The 25,549-nt window shown below is 41.3% G+C and overlaps 1 protein-coding gene across 2 annotated transcripts in view; it reads left to right on the top strand.

The window, feature by feature from the left end:
- PAPSS2 (3'-phosphoadenosine 5'-phosphosulfate synthase 2) overlaps positions 1 to 25,549 on the top strand; it is a gene marked incomplete at both ends in the record, with an annotated part of 72,624 nt that overhangs the window by 15,290 nt on the left and 31,785 nt on the right. For both annotated transcript variants that reach the window (XM_080694490.1, XM_080694491.1), the window contains one exon: positions 22,777 to 22,894. In XM_080694490.1, the coding sequence (XP_080550616.1) occupies positions 22,777 to 22,894 (118 nt within the window). The remainder of the gene's footprint in view (positions 1 to 22,776; positions 22,895 to 25,549) is intronic.

The following is a 25,549-nucleotide window of genomic DNA, read 5'->3' on the forward strand; positions in this document are numbered from 1 at the left end:
AAGAAAGAAAAAGAAAAGAGTTTTATTTTTGTATTGATTGTTTTAAAAAAATCCTCATTTAAATTAATTACTTATAGAAACTGACTTTTACTGTCCTCTCAGTCATAACTTTGTTGTGGACTATCATCATTTAGGATTGTCTCGCTCTTCCCTAAAACAAGGAGTGTATGTGTCCCCATAAAATAATTATCTTGGCTTGTATCTTATTATACTCTTAACATTTTACAGTAAGATAAATTACTACTTTATACTCTGAATTATATATAATTCATATTAGAAAGATTAGAGAATTATTTTTTGTGATACTAGGGATTGATCCCAGGGGCCTTCTACCTCTGTGCTACACCTCTAGCCATATTTTATTTTTTATTTTGAAACAGGTCTCACTAGTTGTTGAGGCTGGCCTTGAACCTGCAGTCTTCCTGTCTCAGCCTCCCAAGTACTAGTATTACAGATATGAGCCAGCACACCCAGTTGAGAGTTAAAAATTTTAAACGATACAGAGACAGACAGATAGATGTGTGTATAGTTTTGTAATATATATGTAATATACAATATATATAGTTTAAAAGTTATGAATTCCATAAGTTTGGATACAAAGTACAAATGCTACCATAGATTAATAACAATAAATTTTGTGTTATTTTGTGCCCTGAATGGTTTTGATGGTGTTTTTAATGTCAAGCATACTTATATTCATCTATAGGGAAGTCAAGGATCAATTGGGAATATAATTTTCCACTAATATTTGTAGAATTTGCTTATACCTGTATGGGTTTTATGCTTTCTGGGCTTCACTCATTATGCTAATATCATAAGGTTTCTCTTGATTTTTTTTTTTTTTTTGCGGGTTTTGAGATGGAACCCAGAGGCATTTGACCTCCGAGCTACACCCCCTGCCCAATTTTTTATTCTTTGTTTTGAAACCAGGTCTCAATGAGTTGCAGAGGTCTCACTAAGTAGCTGAGGCTGTCCGCGAACCGCGATCCTCCGGTCTCAGCCTCCCGAATGCTGGGATTACAAGCGTGCACCACCACGCCCGGCTATAGGTTTCTCTTGATTTCTAAGATCTAGGTGGGACCTTAGAGACCATGTAGTCCAGTGTTTTGCAACCCTACTAAGCTTCAAATATTGATACCCAGACCCCACTCCCGGAGCATCTGATGGAATTGCTCTGTGTGTTGGGACATTATCATGCTTTTTTTTTTTCCCCAGTACTTTGGAGATGGAACTCAGGAGCATTCTACCTCCAAACTCTACCCCCAGCCCTCTTTTTTATTCTTTATTTTGAAACAGGGTCTCACTAAGTTACAGAGGGCCTCACTAAGTAATTGCTGAGGCTGTCTGCAAACCACAATCCTCGTCTCAGCCTCCCAATAAGATACTTTTTTTTTTTGTAGTACTAAGGATGGAACCAGGAGCATTCTACCTCTGAGCTACATCCCCAGCCCTATTTTTTATTCTTTATTTTGAAATAGGATCTCACTAAATTGCAAAGGGCCTCACTAAGTAGCTGAGGCTGGCTTCAAACCTGCACGATCCTCCTGTCTCAGCCTCCCAAATGCTAAGATTATAAGTGTGACCAACCACAGCTGGCTAATCAAAGACTTTTAAAAGCTGACAGGGAGGGTCCTCAGTTTAGCCAGGCTAGAGAACCACAGCCTAGTTAATTCCTTCATAAGGACAAGAAACCCCCGGCATGCCTAAGCCTTCCCAGCAGGAAGTCTCTTTTGCATCATCTGCCTCTTCCTTGGCAATATAATTTCAAAATATGCATAGTAAAATCCATATATTAAGTTACAATTAGAAAGCGACACATTATTCCTTTGTAGGGTAACAATATTCATTGTATAAGATTAATATCATCTGTGTGCATATGGAGTGTACTTTGAACGACACTGTATCTAAGGCCATAAGTCAGTATCTGCCTGAGGATGGGGATTTTAAAATATGTGATTATGGAGCTGAAAATAAAATAATCTTGCTTTAGAGATACACTTAACCTTGTGAGTAAAGATAAGCTTCGTAATATGTATCTTAAGAATTGATTTTTCAACCAGGCGTGGTGGCACAGGCTTGTAATCCCAGCATTCGGGAGGCTGAGACAGCAGGATCGCATTTTACGGACAGCCTCAGCTACTTAGTTAGGCCCTTTGCAACTCGGTGAGACCCTGTTCCAAAATAAAGAATAAAATATAGGGCTGGGGGTGTAGCTTGGAGGTAGAATGGCCCTGGGTTCCATCCCCAGTACCGTTAAAAAAAAAATGATCTTCAAATGAAGAGGTTTGATGAAGCAAAGATTTAAGCACTTAACCCCCAAAAAACCAAAGAACAGCAACAACAAAAAAAAAAAACCACATAGAACTGCTGGAAGAAAGCATGAATCTTTTATAATCATAGAATGGCAGAGACCTTTCTAAATATGACATAAGCTCCAAATGCCATAAAATCTTTAAATACAAAAATATTTCTAAATATCAGACTGAAAATTTTTAAAAATCAAAGTCAAAAGACAAACAGCCACTTGGCAAATAGTTTGTAACTCTCATAGAAATAGGGCTGGTTTCCAAGATGTATAAAGTTTATATACATCAAGATATTTTTAAAATCTACAATCCAGTAGATAAAATATAGAGAAGAGATAATAGAGGTTTATAGAAATGTAAAAATGTCTTTTAAATGCAGGAAAAAATAATCTCATTCATTATAAGAAAGGAAAATTAGAAATGTAATATTTAATTTTCACCTGTGAATTGGCGATGGTAAAAACTTAAGCCAACATGTCATATTGGCAATGGAGTGAAGGTAAACAGACATTCTTACATGTTACTAGCAGAGATGTACATTAGTACAGCTTCCACAGAGGAGATCTGGAAATACCTGTCAACATTAAAGCATATTCTCTAAGCCAGCAACTCAAATTTTGGCACCCGTCACAAAGACCTTGTAAAGGAGCGAGAGGATGAACAAGCAAGGACATTCTTTGTATCATTTGATTAACAAGAGGTTGAAGCCAGACACGGTGGCACATGCCCCAGCCTTAGGGCACGTGTGAGCAGTTTGTTAATGCTACTTTGAAAAGATTGGGGTAGGATAATATACCCTCAATGGTATGTGTGTGTGTGTGTGTGTGTGTGTGTGTGTGTGTGTGTGTGTATATATATATATACCCTCAAGCATTTCCTTAAGTTAAAGAAGCATGGACCAAAACAGTATTTATAGTCAGGTAACATTATGGAGAAAATTATGATACCTATAAATGCGTGTAATCTCTCTGGAAGGACACATAGTAAATCAATAGTACTACTACTGCTCAGAGAGAACTGAGCAGGCAGATTTTGTTTTCTTCCCTTTTTAAAAAGAGGAAAGGTTGCCGGGGCGTGGTGGCACAGGTTTGTAATACCCCCGTACTTGGGAGGCGGAGACAGGAGGATCTCGCGGGTTTGAAACCCCTAGCTGGCTTAAGAGACCCTGTTTCCAAATAAAATTATAAAATAGGTCTGGGAGTGTAGCCCAGAGGTAAAAGGGTTCCATCGCCAGAACCACCAAAAAAAAAAAAAGGTTTATTTTGACTCAAGATTTCAGGCTATGGATGTTTGGCTCCCCTGCTTTGGGGCTGAGGTGAAGAACATCACAGGGAGGGTGTGGTGGCAGCTTCAGCAGCCAGAAAGCAAGAGGGGAGGCTTTCCTTTTGTAATGTGTAGTCCTGGGGATTGAGCCCAGGAGCATTCTCCCTCTGAGCTACATCCCCAGCCCCATTTTACTTTTTTTTTTTTTTTTTTTATCTTGAAACAGGGTCTTACTAAGTTGCAGAGGGCCTCACTAACTTGCTGAGGCTGACTGCAAACCTGCAATCCTCCTTTCTAAACCTCTCAAGTACTCAGATTAAAAACAAAGCCATGCAGGGCATGGTGGGACATGCCTGTACTCTCAGTACGTGGGAGGCTGAGACAGGAGGATTGCAGTTTGAGGCAATTTAGCCAGGCCCTCAGCAACTTAGTGAAACCTTGTTTTTTTTTTTAAAAAAAAAAAATAGAAACTAGGGCTGGGGTGTAGGTGAGGTAGAACACCCCTGAGTCCAATCCCTAGTACCCACCCCATAAAACTCAGGAAATGAAAAATATAGAGAGATAATATATAAAGTGTGAATAGCTTGAGATTTTTAACTCACTCGTAAAACTTATCATTGTTTCATGGTTGCTGGCAGGAAACAGGAGCGTTCTGGGTCAGAGACGATAGTACTTGCAGCACAGCAAAGAGGGTGATTATCAGCACACGTGTCAGTTTCTCTAGCCTCAACTCCCAAAGGAGTGCCATGGGTGCATCCAAATAGATGCTATCTAGATAAAGTGAGTTGCAACCCAGGAGAATAGCCTTGATCTGAGGGGACCTAAATCTGACCTTGAAAGGGTAGTAAGCAGACTGGTCTTTGCTCCATCTTCCAAGGTCGTTTACTATACAAACATCCTTGAAAAGATAGAATGGAATAAACCGCAGTTAGCCCCACTCACAAGATATTCAGAGACACAAGATACTGATGGGAATTTGTCTGCCTCTTATGCATGCAAATATGTGCATGAGGATACATATTGTTTGTTATTTATTTAAAATGCATACGTATAAATCAGGCGGTAATCCCAGTACTTCAGAGGCTGAGACAAGAGGATTGCAGGTTTGCAGCCAGCCTCAGCAAGTTTGGGAGGTCCTCTGAAATTTAGTGAGACCCTGTTTCCTAATAATAATAATAATAATAATAATAATAATAATAATATTATTATTTATTATTATATGAAATAGGACTGGAGGTGTAGCTCAAAAACAGAATGCCCCTGAATTAAATCCCCAGCGACACACACACACACACACACACACACACACACAGCTGGGTGTGGTGGTGTACGCTTGTAATCCCTGCGCTTGGGAAGTTGAGACAGGAGGATTGTGTAGATTTGAAGCCAGCCTCTGCTACTTAGTGAGGCTGTCAGCAACTTGGTGAGACCCTGTTTCCAAATAAAATATAAAACAGGTCTGGGAGTATAGCCCGGAAGTAGAAAAGCCCCTGGGTTCACCCCCAGTACCACAAAAAGAAAGAAATATAGACAGACAGACACACACACACACACACACACACACGTGAAACTTAAAGGCTAGAAGTAACTCCTGATGCTTTGAGGCTCACAGCAAGGTTGTATGGAGGATGCACGCCTTGCTTACTAGTTAGACTACTAGGGCTGGGTCTGGTGTCACCTAACTAAGGCTAGATCAGAGGTCACTATGGTCATAAACTCTTGTCTTATATCTAGCCCACTATCTGAAAGGACAAGTTATTGGTCAAGTGAAAGGATCCAACTGAGAGCGTGAACATGAATGAATCAGCACAACTCACTCACCGCTAATAAAACAAACCACTGCCATTATCAACAATGTCACCTTGGCCCTTGAACTACTGAATGGGGTCTTATTAGACTCTTTGGTTTAGAAACAAGCACCATTATTTAATGCTGGAGTGGGCCTTTCTTTGTCTGGTCTCACTCGGTTTCACACTGAAATCAATCTTAAGTCTGTGCTTTGCAAGTATGAATTGAATGTGGGGGTGGGCGAGGGTGGGGTCTTTCTTGGCTTTGGCACCTGCATCAGGAAGTGCCGCAGAAACAGGCTTCCGTTCATCAGGGGACACACTGGATTTCTGTCTCACAGCTCAGGGTGGGCCAGAAGGAACCATGGTGGGTCTGTAAAGGAATGAGTTGGCATCCTGTTAGAAAGGTGTTGAGTCACCATGAATGCCTTGTTTTTTCAGCAGCGATGACCCATATTTTAAATTTCCAACAAAGTGTAATACGCACATAGAAAAACATATAAATCATAAGTGTGCTACTCATGAACTTTCATGAAGTGAACACACTTGTGTAACCAGCACCCCGATCAGGAAACAGGTATCTCCTGAATCCCAGAAGGCACTGCCAGTCACCACCTCCCTTTCCTATGTAACCATCCGGATGAGTTTGCCTGATTTTGAACTCTTGTAAATGGAATTCTGCATTATACAGTCTTCTGTGTATGGCGTCTTTTGCTCCAAGTTATATTTGTGTTATCCATATTGTTGGTGGGTGGCTGGAATGTGTTCAGTTTCATTGCTATGTAAGTGATTTTCAGCTGGGATGATTTTGCCCCTTGGTGGGGGGCATTTAGCATTACTCAGATACATTTTTCTAGTTGTTACAATTAAAGGTTGGAAGAGGGAAATTGCTGCTAACCATCCAACAACCCACAGGACAGCACCCCACCACCAAAAATTAGCTGGCCCTAAAATCCCGTAGTATGGAGGTTGAGCAGCCTTGCTATGTAGCATTCTATTGCTGAATATGCCACAACTTACTTACTTCAAGATGAGCCTTAATGAGCATTACACAGGGCTTTGGAATTCTTACTACAGTCTCATCAGAATAAAGGGACTACCCAATAAAAGGGCAGCCATTATGCTTAGAGTAAGCGTTAGAGTGAAAATGACGTGTCTGTGTTTGTGGTCCTAGACAAGCTTCTATGATTTGGAGCTGCCCTAAGGATTTGAAGAGAATCTAAGGAAGAAAATGAAATGGGCCAGCTCAGGTTATTATCAACACACGAAAGGACTTTTCTTAAAAACAGATTTATTACAACTCATATACCATAAATTCCACCCATCTTTTCTATACAACTCAAAGATTCCTAGTAGATGGACAGAGTTGTGTGGCCGCCACCATGATCTGACTTTAGTGTGTTTCCATCACAAGCTGAGTGTGGAGGTGCATGCTTGTAATCCTAGTACTTGGGAGGCTGAGACAGGAGGCCTGAAGTTTTGAAGACAGACTCTCATCAACCTTGTGAGGTTCTGTTTCCAAAAAGAAAGAAAATCAGTCTGGAGGTATAGCTCAGAGGTAGAATACCTCTGTATTCAATTCCCAGTAACACACACACACACACACACACACACACACACACTGTTTCCGTCACATCAAAAAGATTTCTGTTGTCCATTTTCAACATTCCCATTTGTGCCCCAAGTCCCAGAAAGCTACCAATCTGTTTTCTGTCTTCAGATACTTTCCTTTTCTGGATATTCCCTATAAGTGTATAACACAACACATGATCTTCTGGGCCTGGCTTCCTTTACTTAGCATGTGTTCAAGGTTCAACCATATTGTGGCGGGTCTCTGCACTTAATTCCTTTTTATGGCTGAGTAAGATTCCACTGTGTGGACATACCACAGTTTTTGTCCATGCCCAAGTTAACTTAGGGGCAGAGGTTGATAAATGGCTAACACAAGCAGGCTTTGTAGGGGTCCCAGGATGATGTTCCGTCTCATTTTCTGTGTTTCTAAGCTTACCAGGCAGCGCCCTTCTTCTGCCATCCTTACCATGGAAAACATAGTCATATCTCAAGAAACAATCTGAAGAACAGTTTGTGAAGTGTTGGCACAGCCCAACTTCATCCACTACGTACAGTTAAGTCCTTATTTACATTATAGATTGGACGCTCATGAACCAAATGGGTTGTTTTAGATGGAAACTTCATTCCCACAGAATAAACTAGTATTTTTACAGAGCCTTTCAGGAGGGGGCTTGGCCCCACAATACTGACCACAAATAAATAATATAACATCTCTCACGAACCAGCAGTCAACTGCATTGCTGTACCTGAATGAATTGTCATGAAATTTTATCTTTGATATTTTAGATTACTCAATTTTATTGAATGAATATATAATGTTCTCATGTGTGTGTGTGTGTGGACGTGTGCGCGTGCACGCGCGCGCATTCAGTCAGGCACTCTGGATACAGAAAAAACTCAAATCTATGTAAATAACAAGAAAAATAAACTTTAATGTAAATGCCACTCTTGCCTTTTAAAGCTGTTTTTTCATGTTTTCTTTTGTTTTCTGTCTTTTTTTAAAAAAAAAAACTGGGGATTAGAACCAGATCATTACACTTGCAAGGCAATTGCTTTGCCACGAGCTATATCCCAGCCTTATTCGTGCCTTTTAAATAATATTTTATCTTGCTCATTCAATAAAATTCAGGTTTAGTTATATCCAAAAAAAAAAATCTCTAAGATTTTCTAGGTTAGCGTGATCATTTGGTTTACAGAAAAGCAGAGAAGTACCTCCATCCGCAGTCTTTTGGGTCTAAATCAATAAAGAGATAGCTTGTGAGGTCGATGTAGGATCCAGGAACACAGCCTGGAGGCCAACTTATGGTTAATCCAAGAAGACCCTTGTTTTTTGGCAGATTTAATAACTAACATCCACACAAGACAACTTTAAGAATGTACACGCTGAAATATCGGTACAGTTTCGTATTTGTCAATCAGCTCAATAGAGCTAGGGATAAAAATAAGAAATACTTTCAAGTAAAAAAAAAAATACAAGTATATTCTGAAAGAATTTCCCAGGGCTATAAAACCATCTCAACTCCATGGAAGTTGTTGCTTACCCTCAGCTTGGAGATTTAAGATTGAGTCTTTGAAATGGGAAGTGCGTGTATGATAATCGAATAGATTGTATGTATTAGATAAAAGTTTTAAAACATGTTTGAACTGGGTGTGGTGGCACACACCTGTAATCCCAGCCACTTGAGAGATGGAGGCAGGAAGATGGCTTGTCTGAGGCCAGCCTGGGCCATGGAATAAGATCCTGTCACAAAATAAAATTTAAATAGGGCCCTGAGGGCCAGGAGGGAGTACGGCTCAGTGGTAGAGCACTTGCCTAGCATGCTAGGTTCTATTCCTTGTCTGTTGGTCTGTCTGTCTGTCTGTCTCTCTCTCTCTCTCTCTCTCTCTCTCTCTCTCTCTCTCTCTCACACACACACACACACACACACACTCTCACACGAGATGTTCTTGGAAAATGAAAGAAAATATTTACTTGAAACAAGCATGAAATGGTAAAAAAAAAAAATTCCCGCCCTCAGTGTCAAGCAGTCTGCGTCAAATGAAGATAGTGTTGGCAGTGTTGGTATTAGAAGACACAGAATGCGTAAAGTAGGGGTGTCTGCGGTATTTCTCTCTCTCTCTCTCTTTTTTTTTTTTTTTTTTTTTGCGGGTCTAGAGATGGAACCCAGGGGCATTCTACCTCTGAGCTACACCCTCTGCGCTATTTTTTTATTCTTTATTTTGAAACCGGGTCTCGCTGAGTTGCAGAGGGCCTCACTAAGTAGCTAAGGCTGTCCGCGAACCATGATCCTCAGGCCTCAGCCTCCCAAATGCTGGGATTACAAGCGTGCGCCACCACGCCCGGCTTAACGGTATTTCTCTTTGCTCCTCCTCTAGGTAGATAAGTGAGAGAGACTGAGTATCGAAAGGAGGAACATACAGACACACCGGAAACCAGAGACAATTTGAGACCTCCCGAGACAGGGCTGAGCACAGACAGGAGAGGCACCTGGGGCCCTCGCCTCTCCGTCTGGGATGGAGGATGAAGAGGGTTTCAAGTGCGTGGATGACATCTGTGCTTTCCCCGTAGATTGGGAGCGCAGCTCGGAGCATTCCAATTTACATAGCTGCTCACAGGCAGACGAGGGCCAAACCCACACGAGGTCACACTGTTTCCTGAGCATCACTTGAATGAGGTGGCCCGGTGTACGCCTGAGGGACTATGCCATATGCTTACTGAGCTTCTGTCACCTGACAAAAACCAAACAGAGCTTGATGGTGTAAATTTGCGTTAGTATGGAAGGTTTCTGGGTGATGATCCAGTATAATTGTGGTTGGAAACATTTTGTCTAACGTGTGAGTGCATGACAGTTTAAACACAGAGAGGGACTGGCTTACTAATAGTGATTATTCTGTTTACTCGGATGAAATACCTTCCGTCTATTACATACTAGAGAAAAGAATTGATATGTAGTCTTTACAGACATTAAAAAAAATCTGTGTACAATTACTCTGTATCCATACATGGCGTCAGAGAAATGCCACAAGATAAAAAGAGTTGCGCGGTGATTTTAATGCGTGATCAAAGGGGATTGAAGCTAGCCCACCAAGTTAATCCTGTTTGTTTGTTTCTAAGCTAGTTTTCCCCCTCAGGAGCTAGATTTTGGCTGGTCTGGTGGGATGATTGTTGCGGGAATCTCTTACTGTCTTGCACGTGTGAAAGCGGTGATTAAGCCATGTGATTAGGGATGTGATTAAAGCGTGTTGGGCGGCATGACTAGGCCACGCCGTCATTCCAGTGGTTGTTGCAGAGGTGAGCCATGTTCCTCGGGCCCTTTGCCCAGCCTTAGGAGGCTTACCTTTGCAGTGATATCTGGACTGATGCTGTTCCTAAGTCTCCAGGGAGCAGCACACTGGTGTCCACGACAGATGATCCTGCTTACCCTGTGACTCGCCTACAGCCCAGTCAGCTATTTTGGATATCTGATGTGCCTTGGGACTCTATAGGTTATTTGTTTAGCCTGATTTTCTTTTGAGCTTTAGATAAGACAAATCATGCAGTAGGTGCCCTTCTGTGGCTGTCCTCATTCAACACTGTGTCTGTAAAGACCCAGCTGTGTGTGTGTGTCCTCTGTCCTCACTGCTGTAAAGGATTCCATAGTGTAGACGCCACCATTTACCCCTTACGTTCCCAGCCTGCTGTTGATTGGTAGTTGGGTGTGTTTGAATTTTTATCACAACTCTTTAATTTAGGTGTTGTCTCGTTCATTCTGCAAATGGGGAGTTGGAGGCTATAAACAGCTTTAAAATCCATAATCTCAAGTCACAGCAGCCAGCCCCGGGTGGCTGAGCCAGGCCTCTAGCCCAGTGACCGTCCACCCTGGTCCTTTATGCCTCAGTGCCGGCCTGGGCTCTTGAGCCAGGCTGTTCTGTGATCTGGTTCTGTCTCTTTTCTTGCCAGAGGATTTAAGTGTGAGGCTGTGGGAGCTGGATCAGGAGGCAAATCCAGGTCAGCAGGCTACTAGTGAAGTCACTCCTTTCCTTGGGACTAAAGCTTTGTTGCTGGGTCAGGTTTCCTGTGCTTAAGGGAAGGGCTGTCTCTCCCGGAGGTCCACATTCGTTTACCTGACATGTCTACAGCCCAAGGAAAATCCCCTGAAAGTTCAGGCTGGACTCCCCATTGGAAAAAAAAATTACACACACACACACACACACCAAATGAAAGCTGAGTGTAGTGACACACACCTGTAATCTCAATATCTGGGAGGCTAAAACAGGAGGATTACAGTTTCAAGGACAGCCTCAGTAATATAGTGAGACCCTCAGCAATCTAGTGAGACTCTGTTTCAAAATAAAAAGGGGTTGGGGTGTACTCGTAGGCAAAATACCCCTGGTTCAATCCTCAGTACCACAATAATAAATGTTACATAAAATATAAAAAGGGCTGGAGGTGTAGCTCAGAAATGCCTCTAGGCTCAATCCCTAGTCTGTCTGTCTGTCTGTCTGTCTGTCTGTCTCTCTCTCTCTCTCTCTCACACACACACACACACACACACACACACACACACACACACACACACACTGACTCCTGAGAAGAGAGTTTTGCACATCTGTTTGTTAATATATCTTTGGTTTTCATTTTTTCATTGTTTAGGCTTTATTTGCCCTGTGGAGTCCGTCTGAGGAAACCTGAGTACTGTGGTGTTTTTTTTTGTTGTTGTTGTTTTTGTTTGTTTTGTTGTTGTTGTTCATTTACTCTTTCTTATTTACTTTATTTATTTACTGGTACTGAGGATGGAACCCAGGGGCATTCTACCTCCAAGCTACATCCCCAGCCCTATGTTGTTTTTTTTTTTTTTTTAACTATTCTTTATTTTGAAACAGGGTCTCACTGAGTTGCAAAGGGCCTCACTAAGTAGAGGCTGAGGCTGTCCACAAACTGTGATCCTCCTGTCTCAGCCTCCCAAATGCTGGGATTATAAGCATGCACCACCATGCCTTTTTCTTCTCTTTTTTCTTTTTTTCAGTACTGGGGATGAATCTCTGAGTTATACCCTCTGCCCTAGTAACTAAGTAACCAAGGCTCCACAAACCAGGATGCTCCTGTCTCAGCCTCCCTAGTACTGTCATTACAAGCATGTGCCACCACGCATGGCTGTTTATTTTTCTTTTATAAAATTTTTTATTGTTGCATTGTAGTCATACATCCTAATGGGGTACAAGATGGTGAAGACATACATGCACACATCACCCAATTAGCCCTTACCTAATTCCCGCCCCATTCCCTCTCCCTTCCTCCTTCTCATGCTTGGCTTAGTGATTGACTTTGATATGTTTGTTAAAGTACATCATGTACATTAGACAATTTCCCTCTTCCCCCTTCCCTTTCCCTCAGGTCACCTTATTTGCTCATCTATAAAATCTCTTTCTTCATCTAGAGTTCTTCCTCTGACTTATTTCTCCCTAGCTTTTGCATATTAGGGAGAGCATTTGATTTCTTATTTTTTTGTGACTGACTAATCTCACTTAGCATAATGTCTTCCAGTTCCATCAATTTCTTTGTAAATGATGTAATTGAGTTTTTTTTGATGGCTGAGTAAAATTCCATTGTGTACATATCCCATAGTTTTGTAATCCATTCGTCTGTTGATGAACATCTTGGCTGGTTCCATAGTTTGTCAATGGTGAATTGTGCAGCTATGAACATAGATATACATGCATTAGTTTGATAGCTTGGTTTCCTTTCTTTTGGGTAGATACCCAGGAGTGGTATTGTTGGATCAAATGGTAAGTTCATCCTATTCTTCTGAGGATCCTCCATACAGTTTTCCACAGTAGTTGCACTAATTTGTAATCCCATCAACAATGTTTTAGAGTTCCCACTTCTCTACATCCTCACCAGCATTTGTTGTTGTTTGTGGTTTGAATGATTGCCATTCTAGTTGGAGTTAGGTGAAATCTCAGGGTAGTTTTGATTTGATGTTGAGCATTTTTTCAAGCATTTATTGGACATTTGGATTTCTTCCTTCGTGAAGTGTCTATTTAATTCACTTGCCCATTGTTTGATTGGGTTATTTGTTTTCTTAATGCTGAGTTTCTTGAGTTCTCCGTATATTCTAGATATTAGTCCTCTATCAGAGGAGTAGTTGGCCAATTACTGTTGGCTCTCAATTGAGGTTCTGATAGTTTCCTTTGCTGTACAGAAGCTTTTCAGTTTCATGCAATCTTACGCATTGATTCACCTTTTAATTTGTTGTGCCTTTGGGGTCTTGTTGAGAAAGTGTTTATCTGTGCCTATGTGTTGCAGTGTTGGACCTATGCCTTCTTCAAGGAGTCTCAAGATCTCTGGTCTAATTTCCAAGTTTTTGATCCATCTTGAATTGACTCTTGTACAGGGTGAGAAAGTGGGATTTATTTCTATTTTTCTGCATATGGTTAACCAGTTTTGCCAACACCATTTGTTGAAGAAGCTATTTTTTTTTCCAGTGTATGTTTTGGGCCCTTTTGTCAAAAATCAATTGGCTGAAAGTATGTGGATTTTTTTTCTGTGTATGGAGGCTTCTCTTTAATATTTGTAGAAAAAAAAATCAACCTATATCTTGCTCCTTATAATACATTCACAAATATGTGTTTCTTTTCTGCTGTTGCTTCCTGTGAAATATCTAGGTAAAGGCTACAGATTTACATTAAAAAGACAGGTCAGCCCAGGTGTGGTGTCACAGGCCTACAAGCCAAACACTTGGGAGGTTGAGACAGGAGGATTGCAGGTATGAGGTCAGTCTCAGCAATTTAGTGAGACTGTACTTCAAAATAAAAAATAAATAAGTAAACAGGACTGGGGGTATAGCTCAGAGATAAAAGGCCCCTAAATTCAATCCCCAGTACCACCACCAAAAAAAAAAAAAAAAAAAAAAAAAAAGTCAGTGTACTAGCCTTGTGCTGGGAACTTGATACCATAAAGTTTATGGGTGGCTGGTTCTTGACCTCCTTGGATAGAAATGGAGATGTAGGAATAGGGTCACTTAATCCCAAATTCCACTAGCAGTGGGATGTGAAGTGTGCTGCTCTCGTAGCTTTCCCCGACAGTCTTAGGACACTGATGTGCTACTGGCTTTGGGAGTGATGATAAAAGAAAGAGGGACAGTGGTCTACGCCTGCCTCTGTCAGAGACCAGAGATTCTCTAGTCCAGGAGGGCAAATCATACCCTTTATTTCCTGCTCGGGAAAATAAGAGGTAATTTTGGTAGCCTTCAAGTCTAGATGGAAGACTTCACAATACACACACACACACACACACACACACACACACACACACACATTCTTAATGATGAAGGTGGTGGTGGATATATGTATAGACAGGGTAACAATTTTGTATTTCTAGGGACATTTGATGAGCGTGAAGCGTGTAGGCTGTCTCCTGAAAAACTTTGTCCTTTCCTGCCACATAGTCTTTCCCCTGAGAAATCTGTGAGCCGGCCAGGAAGAGAATGGCAGATTTCCAAAAAAAGAAAAAAGCCCTTTTACTCATTGGTTGCTAGAGGGGGAGGGTGAAGCTGTTTTAGAACATCTGAATTCAGTGGTTCTGGGCCTGATTTGCCTTCTCCCCACCTCCACAAAGGACTTATTACCGTCCCCCTCATCCCTTATCCCCTCCAACAACTTCTCCTGGATCTTGTATCCCCTTTCACTGTCTCCCAGCCAGTGAGGCAGCTCATAACTGATTTCAAGATAAAGGCTGAAAGCTAAATGTTCTTGATATAGGGCATTAGATCTTGATGGAAAAATGATTTAAACTCTGAAAAATTTTTATTTTTGCAATTTTTTTCCTTCCTTCCTTCCTTTACCTCCAAATCTTTATATTTTTTATTTTGAAACATAGTCCCACTAAGTTACCATGCACTGGCCTACAGCCGGCAATCCTCCTATCTCAGCCTCCCAAGAACTGGGATTACAAGCATGGGCCACCAAGCCTCACTTATACTGGAAATTGAACCCAGGGGCATTCTACCTCCATGCTCCACCTTCAGCCATTTTTCTTTTTTACTTTGAATCAGGGTCTCCCTAAGTCGCTGAGGGTCTCACTAAACTGCCGAGGCTGGTCTGGAACCTGCAATCCTCCTGTCTCCACCTCCTAAGTACTAGGATTACAGGTGTGCACCACCACCTCCAGCAGAACCACGACCTTTAAATTGTACCCTTTGATTATCACTAGAGATGTAGTATTTCTTTGAAAAGATTTCCTAAAAAGATATTTTATTAGTGAAGTATAAAAAGGAAGAAAGCCAAGGGGGGGTGAGGGAGGGAGGGAGGAAAGAGAGAGAGAGACAGACAGACAGACAGACACAGCATTTAGATGGTTTATGCATGTAATAAATGCAGAGTTAGGGCCTATTTGCTAAGAAGTAAATACTTACTAGGGTGCCAGATAAAAATATGGGATGTTCAGTTAAATTTGAATTTCATAAGCAATGAACATGCTTTTCATAAGAGCATCCCAAATATTGCATGAGATATACTGTGTTTTTATTTGTTAAATCCCGCATCTATGTTTTGAAGATTTTTTGAACACAGTTTCATTATTTATTTATTTATTTATTTGTGTATGTGATACTGGGGGTGGAACCCAGGGACTTTTCTACATCTGGGCTATATTCCCAGACCTATTTTATACTTTATTTGGAAACAGGGTCTCACTAAGTTGCTGAGAGCCTCACTAAGTAGCTGAGGCTGGCTTTGAAGCTGTGTGATCCTCCTGTCTAAGTCTCCCAAGCACTGGGATTACAAGCGTGCGCCACCACACCGGCTTTTTTTTTTAACACAATTTTTTCCTTCCTCCCTTCCTTCCTTCCTTCCTTCCTTCCTTCCTTCCTTCCGGGTCTGGGGATGGAACCCAGGGGCATTTGACCTCCCAGCTACACCTCCTGCCCTATTTTTTATTCTTTATTTTGAAACAGGGTCTCACTAAGTTGCAGAGGGCCTCACTAAGTAGCTGAGGCTGTCCATGAACCGCAATCCTCCAGTCCCAGCCTCCCAAATGCTGGGATTACGAGTGTGCGCCACCACACCCAGATTTTTTTTTAACACAATTTCAACAATTAATATTTGCCGAGTACTTCTGGCATGACTGTTAGATTTGGAGGTGATTTCAGGGGCCGCAGGCCTGGTGTGGGTCTCTTAAACCATTGTATCCGCAGCCCCTGGTACAGTCTTTGGCTTGCAGTTAGTGCTCAGTAAATATATATTTTTGAAGTCAACCAGGCAGGCATGGTGGTATACACTTGTAATCTTAGTACTTGGGAGGCTGAGACAGGAGGTTTGCATGTTCAAAGCCAGCCTCAGCAACTTGGGAGGCCCTCTGCAACTTAGTGAGAACTTGTTTCAAAATACAGAATCAAAAATAGGACTGAGAGTGTAACTTGGAGGTAGAATGCCCCTGAGTTCAATCCCCAGTACCACAAAAAAATAAATTAATTAAATAAATTAAAAATTGTTGGCTTGCCGGGCGTGGTGGCGCACACTTGTAATCCCCACACTTGGAAGGTGGAGGCAGGAGAATCACGCAGGTTTGAAGCCAGCCGCGAGCTCTGGCTTAAGAGACCCTGTTTCCAAATAAAAAGATAAAAAAAATAGGTGTCTGGGAGTGTAGCCCGGAGGTAGAAGGGTTTCCAGGAACCCCAATACCAATCACCAAAAAAAAAAAAAAAAAAAAAAAAAAAAAAATTGTTGGCTTGATCTAGATTCTTCTTCTAGGGAATTTAGAGCTCATTATATTTTCTTTTTTTTTTTTTAATAAGGAATAAAAAAAATAGGTCTGGGGTGTAGTTCAGAGGTATAATGCTCTTGGGTTCCATCCCCAGTACCACACACACACAAAAAAAAATAAAAGTAAATAAATAAAAATAAAAAATAAAGAGCTTCTATAAATCATAAGAAAAATAGGGAGGAAACGCAAACATTCTTAAGCTTAATAAAAAGCATGCAGGATCACAATGCAAACTCAGACTAAAATCCTCACTGAAAGTCCATGTTCATACATTAGATTGACAGAAATCGAAAAGTCTTGATAATCTACTCTGGTATACCCAGGGGCATTCTATCTCTAACCTACACCCACGGCCCTATTTTATTTTTTATTCATAAACAGGGTCTCACTAAGTTACTGAGAGCTTCCATAATTTTCTAAGGCTGACTTCAGACCTGTGATCCTCCTATCTCAGCCTCTCAACTGGAACACCCAGTGTATTGCTGGTAGGAATATAAACTCGTCTACTCTTCAATGGAGAACAATTCGGTTAGTTCTCTCAATATCACAAAGCTCATGCTGAGTGGCCTAACAATTCCACTTTTAGAAACTAATCCTGCATACATATTTTCATGTGTAAGAAATTAGGGTTGTTAATTGCTGCACTGCCCCTCATAGTAAAATTGGAAACTGAGACCAGTGTGGTGGTGCACGCTTGTAATCCCAGTACCCTGGAGGCTGAGAGGTACTTGGGAGGAGGGTCACAGGTTCGAAGCCAGCCTCGACAATTTAGGGAGGCCCTCTGCAACTTAGTGAGACCCTGTTTCCAAACAAGAAATAAAATTGGGTGGTAGGTTTAGTTCAGAGGTAGAATGTCCTTGGTTCAATACCCAGTAACAAACAGAAAATTAAGCCAGGCATAATGGCACACACCTGTCATCCCAGTACTTGAGAGGCTGAGATAGGAGGATTACAGGTCTGAAGTCAGCCTTAGAAAATTATGGAAACTCTCAGTAACTTAAACCCTGTTTACAAACAAACAAACAAAAAAATAGGGCTGTGGGTGTAGGTTAGAGATAGAATGTCCCTGGGTTCCATCCCCAACACCACAAAAACTAAACAACCCCCAAAAAACAACAATGATAGCAGCAAAAACCCCTCTAGTGTTTGGGGCCCTGCCTCAGTACCTCAGACCAACTGAATTAGAATTTCTTGGGGAGGGCCCTGGGAATCTTGTATTTTTAAGAAGTGCACAAGAGTCTTACAGTGAGGTAAGTTGGAGGAAATCAAGCATCAGTCCAAACAGGATCCTGTAAGGTGAGAAGAGGAAGTTGTTACATGTGTCTGTGTCTGATAATATTAACCAAAGCCTTCCAGCAGTGTGCAAACCACACCTTCATAACAGGGTAAGCAGACAAGTGAAAAGAAAGGACATTCCATGCATGGAGGGTGCAGGCCAGGGCCCACAAGCAGGCAAATGAAATGCCTTGTTCTAGGCAGGAACATCAGGTTTGTAGGTCTTTCAAGAAAAGCAGTAGGTAGAGCTGAAAAAATTGTCCATGGCCCCAACCTGAAGTCTGTGGACACGACCCTAAAAACCACAGACACCCTCCTCCCCCTGTTCGATTTTATACCTGGAAAAAAATTTTTTGTGTGTGGTACTGGGGTTCCTGGAAACCCCTCTACCTCTGGGCTATACTCCCAGACACCTATTTTTTATATTTTTATTTGGAAACAGGGTCTCTTAAGCCAGCAAGGCTGGCTTCAAACTTGCACCATCCTCCTGTCTCCGCCTCCCAAGCACGGGGATTATAAGCATGCACCACCACGCCCAGCTTAAACCTGGAAATATTACTCCACTGACGGAGCTGAGTGGTCTGACGGGCAAGAGACAGTTTGAAGGATGTCAGGTAGGCCCTGGAAATAGCCAACTGACAGCAGTGGGCTGGCTTGACAGGATTTGGTGACAGGGTGATTTTGTGTCCATTAAGGGAGAGGACAGTAGAATGGCTCCTCACTTAGATAATGGAGAGAAATGTGAATCATGGCCCAGTGGTGAGGAATATGGGAAGAAGAGCAAGGGACGGTGACAGGAGATGAAGCCATCTTGATTGAGCTGGGTTTCAGTGGCTCTGAGGACCATTAATACTAGGCAGTTGGATCTCTGAAGGTAGAGATTTGGGATTCACAGTGTGGGGAGCAGGTGAGGCTCACTAAGGGTGTACCAAGGAAGTTCTGCTGAAGACAGAGTCTTGATAAGGAGCTTTCCAGCCTTCAGAACTGTGAGAACCATTTTTTTCCTCTTTACAAATCACCCAGTCACTGGTATTTTGTTATAGTAGCACAAAACAGACTATCACAGTACCTGAGCAGAGAACGAGGGACATCTGCATGGATCGGCTTTTTGATGTAGATTTTTCAGAATGGTTATTTCAGGTCATTTCAAGCTGGAGGACTCTTTCAGTTCATAATAATATATATTGTATTTGGCTACCTTTGGACCATTTGTTAATTCTGTGGGAGGAAAAACAGTGGAATAATCTACTTGAGGAAGTGGCCAGAGAGTATGTTGCTCATATGACATATTCAAACAGTATAGGTTGAATAAGTGTCCAATTCATTTGTTTGCTCGGACTTAGGTGCTAACTTTTATTTCAGTACCAATAAGTGCTGAATTGATCCTTATAAAATATGAAGCACTTGCCAGAGCCCTAATCACAAATCATAAATACTTCTTTAAAGTTTATGAACACACTTGTAAATGGGAGTTCTGTTCTCTTTAATATTTGAACTGCATCATCTATGTTTCGTGAAGGTGGAGATTTTTGCAAGTTTTTTTCCTGGAGACCCAGCAGAGAACTCTCTTACCAACTTAAGTGGGCCACTTCCTGCTGAGGGTCCGTGTTAGACAAGGTGCTGAGGAAGTCTATGTGCCTCCTCTGCACCCAGAGGGAAGTAGGCATTTGTCCCCCTACAAGAAGAATTTTTTTTTTTCCTGAAGGCACCCTTTCTTCCCAAAGCTTATAACACCATATCCTTTTGAGAGGAGTATAAAGCTTCCAGTGAGGAAAAGAAAAGTTTTTGGCTGCCCCATCCCTCTGCAGTTCAAATATCATCCAAACCACCTGCTTCAACTCCATCAGCTTTTTGTAAAATGTCAAGGGTGGCTTTGAAACAAATAAGAAGCCAACTATTTTACTGAACCAAAAAAAATAAAAAAAAACCCAGTACCTGGCCATCTGAAAATATTTTCTTTGTGTAAACATTGCTGAAATGATAGAAATTTGTATAAACCCCCATGGTTAAGATACAACTATGATAACATATTTGAGTAGTTCATTCTGGTGAATTATGAACTATTTTTAAAAGCAAAGAGCTTTGTTGGGATGGCACTGCACAAAATCATAACAGAGTTCTCAGAGAAGATTAGCAGAGCTTGAATTTATTCTGGATCTTGACCTATCTGGAGAAAACACAGCCAAGAGACAGAAAAAGAAAACCATCTCTGTAGAGAAGTTACACTTCGATGGGGGTTCATATTGCACAGGTAGACAGTAGCACCATAGTCCCTCTTACTGTGGTTGGGGTCAGAGTCCTTTTCCATAAATGCTGCCCTGTTGAACAAAGTAATTCCACCTTCCATCTGAAATCCTACTGTAGGTTTTCTTGTTTGCTGACTTTTGTTATGATGGCTGTTTGTGTGCGTGTGGCAAAATTTACCTATAATGAAATAGCGCACCTTAAGTGTGCCTGCAGTGAGTTGGAGCAAATATAAATGCCTGTTATGCCTTAACAAGACATAAAACGCTGCCGCCACCCCCCAGATGCACCCGCAGTTCTGATTTGGCAAATTAGTTGTCCCTCAGCGGGAGACTTCAGAGCAGTGGAGCTGCATGTCTTCAGTTTTTCTGTAAGGTTTCCTAGGCTCGGGATCACGTTTTCCATCCACTGGCATCGTCGTATGCATCAATAGTCCCTTCCTTTCGCTTGTCAGATCATTTTCTATCAGTCTTCTACAGTTTGGTGTTGGGTTTTCATTTGGGGGTTATTTTTGGTATCTATTTTTGGAAAGTTGGCTATGTCCAGTTTGGGGGCCAAATAAAGTTACTAACAACATTCGAGGACAAGTTTTTTTTTTTCTGGAAACATATTTTCATTTCTCTTGAATGATGGTTAAACAGTATCACAGTTTTGTGGCCAGCTTTAGTCACTTATTGGGGCCTTCTGCAACTTAGGCCCTGTTACAAAAGTAAAGAGTAAAAAATAGGGCTGGGGAAGTAGTTACTCCTGTCTCAGCCTCCTAAGGCTGGGATTACAAGCGTGTGTCACCACACTCAGCTAGCCCACAGTTTTCCAAGATCCCCTAGATGTTATATAAAAATACTAGTGCTTTCTTAGCTCTGGCAGATGTACATGTGCATGTGTGTTTGTTATTGTTTTCTGTACTGGAAATGGAACCTAGGAGCATTCTATCTCTGAGCTACACCCCTATCTTTTTATTTTTTATTTTGAAACAGGGTCTCCCTAAGTTGCGGAGGGCCTCACTAAGTAGCTGAGGCTGGCCGTGAACCTGCTATCCTCCTGTCTCAGCCTCTCAAGTACTGAGATTACAAGTGTGCGCCACCATGCTCGGCACGTGTAAGTTTTGTAAGAGGTTCATAGATTTTCACAGTTCAGAAACTGATTTACCTCTGTTAGAAATTCAGTCATGGCCGGGCGTGGTGGCACACGCTTGTAATCCCCGCACTTGGGAGGCGGAGACAGGAGGATCGCGCAGGTTCGAAGCCAGCCGCGCTGGCGTAAGAGACCCTGTTTCAAAAATATAAAATAGGTCTGGGAGTGTAGCCCGGAGGTAGAAGGGCTTCCAGGAACCCCAGTGCCACCAAAAAAAAAAAAAAAAAGAAAGAAAGAAAGAAAGAAAGAAAGAAAGAAAAGAAATTCAGTCACAACATCATAGACATATATGGGTCATTACCAAACTGTTTAACCATCGTTTTTTTATTTTTTTAAAGTCCACCAAAAACTGTATTTATTGACTCTGTTTACCTTTTTAAAATGTTATTCATCAGACATATACCTTCTAGCCTGAGTTTAAAATCAATCAGGGTCAGGTAGTTTGTTACCTTACTAGGCTGATTTTAGTACCACCAAAATACATTTGATATTTGAAGTAACCCCCAGGCCTCATCACTGGTACCTTTTCCATTCTGCTGGGTTTTTTGAGAGTTAAAAAAGTTCATATGTTGACCATGAGGAACATGAAAGTAAACTTTAGCTCTTGTGAGAAGTAGCTGTGTGTGCTCTGGGGGCTGAATTCTCACCTGTTCACCGCTATCTGGGACACCATGATCTGGGCCTCTCCCTAGCTCCATGGGGACCAGCTCAGCAGGCACACCCTAGCACTCCTTCAGCTGCAGAGTAGTAGGGTTGTTCTACGTTGCAGCCGACTGGACTTAGGTAGAATATGAGTTTATAGAAACAAAGACATTTCTCTAACTGCTACCTAAGGTACATGCTTTAAAAAGTCAGGGAATCAGAACTGTTTATAGCATCAAAATAGTGTGATCTGAATAATAGTCCCAAAGGATTATGATGGGTATTCTAAAGGCAATTTGTTTCTAAATGGGTAGACTTAAAAACTCTTATCCTGCTTGCCAGTTATAGAAGATACAGAGGGGAAAGACTGAATATAACCTGTGATGACATTATAACTTTATTAGTTACTTATCAGATTGTATTGCATGAACCCATGAAATATGAGGTGATAGTTTAAAAGTTATTTTGTGGAAACAAAAACTCTTATGAATTACATTAAGAAAAAGAACAATGGAGGAAGTAGGTGCATATATGTACTCAGCTATGAAAAATATATACGTGTGGCTAATATCTCAGGGTAATCTACAGAAATGAAAAAAAATTTATATGAGGAGGGACAGGGAAGGATGAGTCTTTTTCAAAATATGTTTTAGAAGTTGTTACATCTATTAACTCAATTAAAAAGTTAAAATGAATTTATATTGTCCTGATAAAGAATCTCTCTCTCTCTCTCTCTCTATATATATATATATATAGAGAGAGAGAGAGAGAGAAAGATTAATCAAATGTTGTGCTTGGTCTTGTTTTGTAGGAGAACCAGCAGAAATCCACCAATGTAGTCTATCAGGCCCACCACGTGAGCAGGAATAAGAGAGGTCAGGTGGTTGGAACAAGGGGCGGATTCCGAGGATGCACCGTGTGGCTAACAGGTATCTATTTATCTATCTATCTCATATCAAAACATCAATATATATTTTAATTGAAAACTGATGAATCACACACAATTCTTTTTTTGGTAGTAAGGATTGCACTCAGGCATTTTATCTCTGAGTTACACCCCTAGTAACCTTCAATTTTAGTTTTTTTTTTTCTTTCAGGGCTGGGAATAGAACCCAGGGGCATTTGACCTCTGAGCTGCACCCCTGCCCTGTTGTGGAGGGCCTCACTAAGTAGCTGAGGCTGTCCACAAACCGCTATTCTCTGGTCTCAGCCTCCCAAATGCTGGGATTACAAGCATGCACCACCATACCTGGATCAATATTAGTTTTGATTTTGAAATGGGGTCTCTCTAAGTTGCTGAGGTTGTTCTCAAACCTGTGATCTTCCTGTCTCAGTCTCCCAAGTACTGGTTTATAGGCATGTGCCACCATGCCTGGCTGACTCACACAATTTTAAGGGAATTAGTGTAGCATTACATGCAGTACATGTTTATTTTTAGCCTTAGGAGGAGGTGGATGTCACCAGGCATGATGCTTATAATTCTAGCATTTGGGAGGTGGAGACAGGAGGATTGCAGTCCAAGGCCAGGCTCAGCTACTTAGTGAGGCCCTTTGCAACTCAGTGAGATCCTATTTCAAAATAAAGAATAAAAAATAGGTCTAGGGGTGTAGCTCAGAAGTAGAATGCCCCTGGGTTCCATCCTCAGTGACACACACACACACACACACACACACACACACACACACACACCCCAAAAAGAAAGCCTGGATGTTAATGCTAATTTACTCATCATTGAGAAATAGAGTCAAGGTCTAACTCTAGAAATAAAGTCTGATGGAGTCATGGAAGGTTTCTAGTTGTCAAATTTTCTCCTCTTTGGCAGGATAGGAAGGGGCAAATTGATGCTTACAGCTCTAATCCAAAAATTCTCATTCCTGACCATCCCTAAACCAGATTACTGGAGGTTAGAAATGGGGCTTTGATTTCTTTTGTTCCTTTTCCTCTTTCATAAAAATTTGTCTTTATTCTTTCAAATTTTCATTACAGAAACATTCTCAGGCTTAGCGATTCCCTTCATCTCTCTTCCACTACCGCTTCCTTTCTGCTTTGTTCCTACTTTGTCTTCCCATCCAGGTTTAAATTTTGCTTATTTCCTAGGTTTCCAATAGAAGTCAGAACTACTAAAATTAACTAAAGTTAAATTATAAAGGATTATAAAGTTAAATTTTAACTAAAGTTAAAATTTCTCGATGGCACATTTAATTTTTTTTCCTTCAATAAACAAAGTAATATGGTGTCATCCAGTAGAAAGCAAAATTTTAATACCTAAGGGAAAATGTTTGAGAGAAAGCATCTCTGTATTATTATGGTATAAACAGAGATAGTGATGTATCAAATGCTTTAAGCAGGGGGAACAGCAATACAACACTTCAGTTCTTTTGTAACTGTACCTGCATCACACTTGATTTTTTTTTTCCCCCTGTGCTGGGAATGGAACCCAAGGGCATTCTACCTCTGAGCTACACCCCTGATCCTATTTTTTATTCCTTATTTTTTTATTCTTCTTCTTTTTTTTTTTTTTTTTTTGGTGGTACTGGGGTTCCTGGAAGCCCTTCTACCTCTGGGCTACACTCCCGGACCTATTTTTACATTTTTATTTGGAAACAGGGTCTCCTAAACCAGCGGGCGCGGCTGGCTTCGAACCTGGGCAATCCTCCTGTCTCTGCCTCCCAAGCGCGGGGATTACAAGCGTGCGCCACCACGCCTGGCTTATTCCTTATTTTGAAACAGGGTCTCACTGAGTTGCGAAAGGCCTCATGAAGTAGCTTAGGCTGTCCGCAAACTGTGATCCTCCTGTCTCAGCCTCCCAAATGCTGGGATTACAAGCATGTGCCACCATGCCCGGTGTCACACTTGATTTTCTATATAAACATTATAAGAAAATGAAGTCATGGTTTTGAGGACAAAACACTTGTTGAAGACACGAAAACATGACTTATTGAGAAAAAAGAATACGCAATTCAGAGATGTTATCACTTAGAATGGGGCTTTTAAATTTTGACACCACGCGTTTGGTGGTCCACAAGGTTTGGAAAGTGCAGAGGGCAAGCAGGACCGTGGAGTGCCTTCGGCCTATAGAAATAACTTCCCACTGAGGTGACGTGGTGATCTCTTTTCCTAGTGTTTTTATAGCTGCAGAATGCCACAGCTAAGGCTTACTGACAGAACTGGACTGAGGGCCTAAGACTCACACACTCCAGTCCTGAACTGCCTGCTACCCTATGCTCTGAGTACAAGGTGGAAAATTCTTACCTAGAAATGAGTTACCTGAAAATGAGTTTAGCATCACCTGGACTCAAAAGGAAAAAAGAAATCAAGTTCATTTCATAGACATGACTTTTCAAATAGAGATAACCCCAGATGCAAAAATACGTTTATCCAGGTTATGAAATCAAGGTAGGTATTACGGTATGCTCAAAGGTGAATGTGTCCTGCCCTGAGGATCATCCTAAGTCATACGGCAGGCAGGGACCTGCTTTCCATCCTTTTTTTTTTTTTAACTAATCCATCATCTTTTCCCTCTCCTATTCGAATCAGCCCTGCTCTTCTTATCTTTTTCGAATTCTTCTTAGTGTCTTTGGTTT

The sequence above is a fragment of the Muscardinus avellanarius genome, assembly GCF_963383645.1.
Source record: "Muscardinus avellanarius genome assembly, chromosome: 4".
Lineage (NCBI taxonomy): Eukaryota > Metazoa > Chordata > Mammalia > Rodentia > Gliridae > Muscardinus > Muscardinus avellanarius.